The sequence below is a fragment of the Azolla caroliniana genome, unplaced genomic scaffold (assembly GCF_043228905.1).
Source record: "Azolla caroliniana isolate FFs.n. ecotype wild unplaced genomic scaffold, voAzoCaro1.0.p SCAF_7, whole genome shotgun sequence".
NCBI classification, from domain to species: domain Eukaryota; kingdom Viridiplantae; phylum Streptophyta; class Polypodiopsida; order Salviniales; family Salviniaceae; genus Azolla; species Azolla caroliniana.
In genome coordinates, this window is record NW_028230442.1 from 5,850,147 (window position 1) to 5,859,989 (window position 9,843).

General features: G+C 37.3%; 1 protein-coding gene across 1 annotated transcript; it reads right to left on the bottom strand.

Moving 5' to 3' along the window:
- Window positions 1-1,524: 1,524 nt before the first annotated feature.
- Window positions 1,525-9,369, bottom strand: LOC147861692 (Rubisco methyltransferase family protein). Its single transcript, XM_087322339.1, has 11 exons — window positions 8,894-9,369; window positions 8,724-8,799; window positions 8,380-8,585; window positions 8,207-8,293; window positions 8,015-8,107; window positions 7,765-7,919; window positions 3,531-3,615; window positions 3,369-3,455; window positions 3,092-3,211; window positions 1,934-2,035; window positions 1,525-1,847 (listed from the first exon to the last, which is right to left on the bottom strand). Exons 1-11 carry the CDS (start codon window positions 9,335-9,337, stop codon window positions 1,680-1,682), a joined length of 1,623 nt encoding a protein of 540 aa, XP_087178465.1. The 5' UTR covers window positions 9,338-9,369; the 3' UTR covers window positions 1,525-1,679.
- Window positions 9,370-9,843: the final 474 nt, after the last annotated feature.

The window sequence follows — 9,843 nt, forward strand, 5'->3', positions numbered from 1 at the left end:
GTCATTGAACCTAGAAATTCAAGACATGACTAGGAAGCATAATGTCACGACAGACATGTTCTCTAGTAATTATGAAGGAGAAGTAAATTATTGTTGAAAGAATGAAGATGTGGGCTTTCATTTCCTTAAGAATGTTATATATACGATTCCTAAAGATAGAAAATGTACAATGAGTGTTTAACACTTTCAAGGACAATGAATATGAAGGAAAATGGTTGCACATAGGTAGAATTTTGAGCTCAATGATAGAATAAAGATAAATTCCAGTGGCCAAGCATGTACAAAGATGTAGCATTATTTATGGAGACATGTGAGACCCACTAGTTATAGTCCAATGTTCCACATAAAGATGGCTACACCTAACCTACCCACGAACGATGTACTACAAATGGATAATGAACATAATAGTTATGCTCATGGGGAAAGGGCAAATGAGATATTTACTATTGGCAATGGAAGATAGAACAAACTAAGTAATGAAGAGCCTTAAGGAATAAGACTTAATATACAACATCAGCCTACAAATTCTTGTTACAAGAGGTCATCAGCGGGTAGATAGGGAGTAATTTGATGGTAATGAAGCTATTTGGTACGTCAACAATTGGTTTGTTGTCAATATATTTGGAATAGTCCAATTGATGAGTTGGAGAACTCATTCATGTTTGATGGCAAGTATGGGTGAAAGTCTATTGTAAGATGTTAAAAGGAATTCTCATTTGGAATTTTGGATGTTAGAACATGTCAAGATAATTTCCATAAGAGTTTATGGTCACTTGGCTGATTGGACGCTATTGATAACAATAGTAATTCATTATTCCTAGTGATTGGATCTAGAGAATTTTTGGTTCACCACATAATTGCTTTGGGTCCACACACAACCAGATTGATTTTAGTGAAGGGTGTGTTAGATGACCGTGGTTCTAAGTTGATGCCAGATAAAAGAGTTTCGTTACAGCTTTCCTTGTGACGGTCCAAGCAGGGGTGGCACCTACAACATTTAGGCAAATTTTTGTAATGCTTTAGAAGATGTTCATCTACCTAGATTGATAGCAAGACTAAGATGTACCATTGGTTGTACATGCAATTCAATAATTGTTTGATTTTACCAAAACTTAAAGAGAAATGTATGAAGCTCAATTGCTAATCCAGAGAAAGAAGAAAGAGTTTTTGGGGAGTGTATGTGGGTGGAGTACATGAGGGGGTGTATCCATAATAAGAGGTTCATTAAAAACCCTTTACAAGTTATGTCTGCTCCTAATATTTGTTATTTTTAACACAATATCAAGAGTGATTGATAGCATTGCCCAATCCATACTTATATAACAATAGAGCTCATAGAGTGACAAAGAAGATGCCAGATAGATCCCTCACTGTCACAATATAAACAAGTTAAAGGTTCATAATTAGCCTTTAAAGGGAATGCTGATTAATCATCTCAAAATGAGAAATGAGAAGGCATGGTATGTCTTGATTGACCTTTTCACATTAATACAGCATCACCTCCCTAAACAAGCTGTTCAAGACTGTTTTTGAAGTAATTGCATTATAATATCATACCAATTGCCTAATGAATATTAAAATAAATGTACAAGCACTTAATGACACCATTGTCATTTGTGTAATAATAATACAAAGACTAACAAATGGTATTGAACAAAAGAAAAGAAAATTTTATATGTTTACTTCAATTTGGGGATGTACGGACCATTGCATGAAACTGGTGTACAGTTTGGAAGTTGGTCTATGTACTCTCTAACAATTCCTAAGCAACTCTGCAAAATTTCCTTCTCAATTTTCACGAGCTGTGTTGCAACACGCCTCTTTGGGACAGTTGCGGGATCCATGAGCTGCATGCATGCGTTGTAAGAAATTACATAATTTTATTTTCCATGCATCAGTACCTTAGAAGTAGAACAGCAAGATAATTACATACCGTTGCAATGTCTTCAGACAGAGTTGTAGGATAACGAGATATCCGCTCAATGAAGTATGAATTCAACTGCTCTAATACTGCCCTCTCTCGGCATGGGCTAACCTGCACACCAACAAATATCCCCTCATTTGCATCCATTTTTATTCAGAGAAATAACCAGCCATACAAAGAATTAGGAAGCCATGTTTCATATGAAGACCTTGTATCAAACTGTTACAACAGTCCTTTTACTGATGCAGAAAACCTTTATGTTTTCCTACACTAACCATTAGAGATCATTTAGACAGGCCTTTCTAAACATTTATCAGCAATTACAGGTTCTAAACATGGATATTCAAAATTAATAATGATGATTGGTCCAGGCCAATCAGGTCAGACAACTGGCAGCAAGGGGCATGCTTCAGGTGATAAAATCTTATAAGAAATCGTTGGTTCAGCCATAGTGATATTACAAGCCAGTGAGCTTGTTATGTGCACAAAACACCTGGTTCTGAACTATACAAACGCTGATACCGCCATAGTTATCCCTTATAAGAGGCTTTGAATCAGACGGCACACTTGCCGTCAGTGACATCACCAAGTGTACGACATGCTAGTCTGCCATATGTATGTGCACTCATACAGGTGTTCATGAGTGATGGGTTCAGTCAGAATCTAAGGTCTAGAGAATGGGATAGAAACGTACACTAAGAGGTGCACAAGCCTCACCTATGCTCTAGGTAAGCCTTCCATCAAGTGGAGCACAAGCCTCACCGTGCACCAGGTGTAGAAGAAATCTCCAGAAGTTCTGTCTAACTGGATATATGAGGCTTGCCCTCCCCATCAAGACACCATCATTATAATGTTATACAGAGAAATGATGGTTCTTCTGATCTCGCAATAGGACTACGTAATAACATATAATGCTCCTGAAATTCAACCTCCTGATTGCAAAGTGAGATGGTGTGGTTCTCTAAAACTACACGTTGCTAATAAAGGGTCCCTGCATATATTGCAGCTTTGTTTGCCTCTAGTTCCTTTCTTTCGGAGGTTTCCTCATATATATTGCAGGACGCTCCACATATCAAACCTTCTATATGTTAACTTTGGTACTGGAACTATTTATATACATGATTTTTATATTCTATATCAAATTCAACAAATGTGGTAAATGCTCACCCCACAAACGGGTCCTTCAGAGAATAAAACTGACTGCATGTCCTCTTCTTCAGTAACATGGCCAAGCCGTAAGAATCGTAATATATCCAATAAAGTTTCCCTTTCTTTTCCTTTGGAGATCTAATAAAGAAATACCTTTAATCAGACACAATAAAATTGAAGTAAAATAACCAGAAAGCTATAACTATTATTAAAATTGAGGCAATGCAAAAAAAGTGTATTTCTTTGTCCCATGTTTCTCTTTTCAAATGAAAATAGATCATTAAAAGTAATGGACCTGAAAATCATGTATTGCAAGCCTATTGTTCCTTTGAGCTATCAACCTTTTTGACTGATATAAGGGATCGCTTGTCTCCAATGATACCTTACACAGATAATGAAAATTAGATTTTCCAATATTGCACATAACTGAACGTATTTCATCTCATTGTGAATTCACCTGTACAGAAAGACGATCATATGGATTCTCTTCATCAACAAAACCATAGTTCAACAGTAACCTTGCATTTGCTTGAGGACCACACCTAAAAACAAATGTTTTGAATAATTGACTATATATTTTGTCACAATGGATTTAGAGATGACGCACAATATAATGGTTCTGTAAATTATTTATCATTTGATTTAGAAATGTTCATTTTATGGTGTTGAGTATTTCAATCTTCACAAGCCCAAACAAATCTGGCAGAAAGTTGACAATTCGAAATAAAAAACATTTTTAAATGCTTAAAACGGACTGCTTAGATTGCTTACTGAAGGTCAACTAGTATTCACAACTTAAGACTTAAGTTACCCAGCTACCTACAACTATCAAAATTGCAAATCATAGCTGAACTTTGTAGGGGAAAAAAATCACAACTAATACCCAGCTTGATGCATCATGTCCATGTGAGTAAATTTGGCAATTCTGGAAAAAACCGTCACATCTTGAAACCCTAATGTAAACTTTTGGGGAATCCTTAGATTGAAAAAAAGTCCTAGATTAAGTCTAAATGTTGAACGAACATTTTTGGGCTGTAAGAACACTATGACCAATATCAGCAAGCTAGATACACATCCAAGGTGACTCACCTTTGACTCAAGATATGTCACAAAGCCAAACATCATCCCCAGCTAATGCCTCATTCAAAGTTTTGTGAGGCTTTCCAAGTTCATACAATTTTTAATTTTTTTCCTAAATGATTGGTGAGTAAAAATGTGCTTACACCAAAGTTATAGGGGAAAGCTGGGAGAGAATGGTTGAGACTTTTTCGCTGTTTTCTTTTTCTGTTTGGCTTACATTTTGTTGTCCACTTCTGCTTTTCGTGTCCTTTCTTCAGTTTTTCACTGATGTTAATCAGGCTTTGGACCTATTACTAACAGACCCCATGCCCACCACAATTGTTTCACTGATGGAAACATTATGACACAAAAATAAAGGAATTGGACAAAACACAGCGCCAAAAATAGGAAACGAGACAGAAATACAGACCCTTGTGTAATAGCAAGAAAGAGATACATATATGTTACATAAACATCTAAGGTTAACAATTTTAAACTTAAAAATAGTGCATATACATACATTACACTTAAAACATCAGAATAGCTAGTATCAAAGATTTTAACTTGAATACATGGAAATATATTAGTAACATATGTACAACTTTGATCAAGGAGGAAATGCAGAAGATAAATCACAAATCACTGAGGTAGCCTGAGAAGAATCTACAAAAATCAGAGTAATTTGGCGAGCACTATGGTTGTAGAAGTGTAGGACAGGTGAGAGAGTGAAAGGCAAGTTCATATTGAAAATTTGACAGACCTTTTTTATAATTTATCTTCCCTAGAGGGAAGGTTAAACAAACTTGGATTAATCCAAAAGTGCAACTAGGCGTAAAGAGGACCAATTATAAATTGCACTGCTTATAGATGTCGCTAGATGGTTTCCTATATAAACCAAGTATATGGAGAAACACATGTCACATGACTTTCTCTACTGATAGTACAGGTCCTGATGTATTTCATCCACTGAAGATCGAGACTGGACAACATGCTCATTTAGAGAATCACATCTGCCAGCTTTGCAAGCAAGAAGTTGAAGCCGGCGAGCATTATGTACGTCATAATTCCCAGTCTATTATGGCATCAGATAAAGATGTCTCTTTAGAAAATGATCTGAAACATCTCTGTAGACTGATAGAATACAATGATCAATGATGCTTAGCACTCTTCCTTCTAGCCATAAGAAGAAATAGAGAGAGGGGGAGTTTGACAATCATTAATCCACATCAGCAGAGCCCTTCTACACTGATACTTTTCACAACACTCTTCATGTTGGATTCATAGCTCAGAGAAGTTGCAATTAGAGCCATTTCTCTTTGTCAGGTACATCGTCAACGCCAGCTGGAACAATGAATCCAATCTGCATATCTTTACAAGATCAAAGACAATTATCACACACCATCAGAGGCACCTACTTTTCCATATTAAATCACCCCATGATGGATATTTACAGAGAGGTGCAGTTTCAGTTCCAATGAGCAAGCACCATATCTGATTGTAGATTATTCATGAGAATGTTTCAACCCATTTAGTTTTAGGAAGCTCAGTAGAAATTCACTTTCCTTGCATTACTTGTGTTGATGAGTTAAAATGAGAACGTGGTAATCTTTGTCAGGTCTCTTATGCCCTCACGGTCTTTTAGAGACATTAATACAGATTTCTTCTTTCTTCAGAGAAGTGCACAACAATATGAGAGCAACCTTCACGTATTGTTAAAAAAAAAGAAATTCAAGCATTTCCAGCAACTATGATGCCCATCCCTCATGTTCATGTTCTCTAGCTAGGTTCCATCCATGTCCCATCTCCTGTCCTATGCAAATATAGGTTAGAGATATGATACAACTGAAAGGGAAGCTAATCATCCAAATACTAAGTCATAGATTTAGTTACTTTCCTTAAAGATAGCATAATCCAGGAGAAGAATAGTATGACCCTAAAGTAATCACATGTTAGATAATATAAGTCTCATAATCTATGGACCCAGTGTATGTTTCAAGTAGAATAGGCTACAATTTCGTTTTTTTCTAGTTACGTTGGAAAGGGGATGAGAATACGTACATTGCTATCTCCAGCATAGCCATTGCATAAAAGTTACAATAGTCTGGCATTCACGAACTCAAACAAATATGTTAGATATCTATAGGTTTTCGAATCTTTAGATCCCCAGAATGTTTTGTGTTTCAATTCACAATGTACACACTTCCTGTTTCTCGCACATTCAAGTAGTATTGGCTACTATTTCTCTTGTTTCTATAGTCCCATTGGATAGGGATGTGAATAGCGACAGAATCAATCTTTCATATAGTTGTTAGCAGCTACAAAGCGACTCATTCTGTAAATGTTCAAACAGTACGACCTTTAAGGAGTCACGCAAACATGTTAAACATGATTACAATCTTTGATCCCAACAGACAAAGACTCATACATGAGTCACATATTTCAGATAAGTATTAAGAGAAATATAAGTAGGTTTTGGAAACTTTTGACCCTACAGACAAAGACTCAAACATGCCACATATTTCAGCTAATGATGAAAACAAACAGTGTTTCAAAATCTAAATTTGTTATTGTGGTGTTGGGGGAGATTGTATTTGTGATTCAATTTGCATGTCACCACATTGCAACAACTTGCAAACTGAATACATTAATTCATAACAACATGATCCTTTGGAAATGAATGGGAAACGGAATACAGAAAATTGGAGTCAAAAAAAAGGAATACAGCAAATGTCAAAAAGAAGGCCAGAAAACTGCCCAAAAGGAAGGATAAAAGAAGTCCAGGTCACAACATTGCAACAACTTCCAAACTCTATGAACGCATAACGTTGATCCTTTGGAAGTGAATGGAATAAGGCATACAAAAAATGGAGGCCAACAATGTAGAAAAGAAGGTTAGAAAACAGCCTAGAGGGTAAGAGAAGGGGCATCCAGAAAAACAAAGGTAGCACATTCATCACAAGGTACAGCCTCCTCTACCTCTCTCAGTGATATCTTATGGTGGGGAGTTCCATTCATCCCACTGTTGAGCCTCTGAAGTCTGTCCCTCCATTCATCACAAAATATCATAAATATGTTACATGGAGATTCAGCACACAAAATCACTTTCTTGAATCTTACACATTGGTAGGAGGAATAATTTGCATGATTTTTCTACGAGACCATGTGAGATGCATCAGAGAAATTTTTAAATCTTGTTCTATGGAGGGGTTAAATGTTTCTTACCATACTATTTTTTTATTTTGCCTCAAAGCCTTCCCAGAAATCTAAATATATTAAGGAAATCTACTTTATCCTGTCTACTTTATTACATGTGCTATCCATGATGGTATACTTTCACCAGACACTGCCTATTTGAGAAATCAATATCTGGATGTCAGAAAGATTTAAGTTATTATGTGCAAAATGTTGGATATGCATTAACCACAGCTATATGGAAAATGAAAAATTACGTAGCATAATAGCCCTTGATGTCTCGTGATCATAATTGCTTTCTATAACTTATGTTTCTTTGAACATTTGTATTCAGACAAAAACAGCTTGAAGTTAGCCAGTTTAGAAATGACTCACAAAGGCCCAAAATTTCCATTCAACACACTGAAAAGTAAAGAGAGCTTTCTTTTAAGCAAACTAACCATACAACAATTGCATCCCCAGCTTTGTAAGATCGATCAACTTCGAGTTGGATACCATCACCAACAGATTTCAACATTGCTTTGCAAGTGCTCTTGTATGCCAATAAAGGAGGTCCCAATGGAACTAATGCAAAACGTCTCGCAAGAGGAACATTCTATAGACAGGTGAGTCAAAAAGGAAAAGAATCTATTTTCCTAAAGAAAACAAACCATTTGTTAAATAAATGAAGCTAGATATGTTAGTATAAACCTGTAGATGTACCACACATGACTGCACTGCTACAAAAGCTTGTTTGAAGATCTCAAATGAAAAGGCTTCTGTTGGTATATCATAAGGATATTTCTGTGAATCAAATCACCAAGCCATAGCATTAGATTCACTTGCCAAAAGGTACAGAAAAACATCATGACATAATATGCAGTGATATATACAAAAAATGACCTGAAAGAGTGATCCAGCCATAAACCAGACAGTATCCAGTTCATTATACTCTCGTCTTATACCTTCTAACCTTGCAGCAACAACTTCCTGATTACCAAACATTGGAAAAGTCAAATAAAATCAATGACTTCTCAAAAGTTTCCGGTTACCATTCTCATTTTCCATGCAAGTACCTTCATGGGACTTCCTTCAAGAAACTCTAGCTCCTTGGAGCTCCAAAGTAATGGTGATTCTACTGCCAGCTGGCCTCTTCCCCTTTGTCTGTCAAGCTCACGAATAAAAGGATACCAGAAGGAGTCTCTTCCACGCTTCTTTTCATACATCAAGTAAAGCGCCAGGCAAGCAAGCTCAGAAAGCTTGTTTGTTGTCAGTAGTTCGGCTGCAAATCCATATTGTCAAGCAGGTCAGACAATCGTATGGTTCAGTTTCTGTCTAAATTTAAAGAACAAGCGCGCACACAAATATCCAGGCAGAGAGAGAGAGAGAGATCATTGTAATGGATTATTAATTTGCATACCAATTGTCTCATTCCCTAGAATTCTCTCGAGAGTGACCACCAACGAGTTTGGAACTGTAAATGCAACATCTCCAGCCTGCACGAAATGAGAAGAAAGCAATGTTAGCAGGAGATATCGTTCACATAATGAAGATGGGGATTCGGAGAAAACAAAGGACAGAGTTATAGACCTGCAAATCTTGTTGCGCTACAACGTAATGTATAGGGATCCTATCGGAGACATGGCAGATGCGCTCTTGGAGTTGAACCTTGCAGGAATGAGGGGACAGGCCTTGTTCGTACATCCACTTCATCAGATCCTCAGCTGCTGCTGCTGCTGCTGCTGCAGAATCTGCTGATGCTGAAATTGAAGAGGAAGAGGAGGAGGAGGAAGAAGAAGAAGAAGAAGAAGAAGAAGAAGATGCTTCGACTCTGGAGGTTGTAGACGATGATGCCGCGGCATGATCATCGATGCTGGCTATGGTGGAGGGGGAGGAAGAAGTGGAGATGCAGAGATGTCGTGGCGTCTTCTTCGTCTTCGTCTTTGAGAGCTTATGCTGGACGCCGAACTCTGTGCTCCAGAAGCTTACGACATTGTTGCAGCGAAGAGTGGGAGCTCCCATTACTTGGAGCATGGCTGCTGGGGAAGGAGACACAGAGAGGATGATGATGAATTATGATGAATTATGATGATGGATGAAGAAGATGAAGATGAAGATGCTCTTCTTCTCATGGGTAGGATTCAAGAATGAAGGCCATATGTATGTAATGTATGTATGTATGTATGTATGTATGTATGTATGTATGCATGCTACTAGAAATACCAAATAAGACTACGTACGTATGTATGTATGTATGTATATATGCATGTATGCATGATGCATGTTGCAAGAAATACCAAATAAGACTCTCTCTCTCTCTCTCTCTCTCGAATCAAAGTAGAATAGGGTCTATGCTAGAGAATAGGCGGTATGATGAGGATTGTAGAGACTTGTATAGATGGTACTATTTCCTTAGTACAGGCTCGCAAAGAGATGCGCAAGATGACACGTTGTAAAAGACGAGCTTGGGGCTTCTCAATATTGGGAACTCTACCACATGCTCATGGGTAGGGACTACGCTCTTGCATGGAAGAGACTAC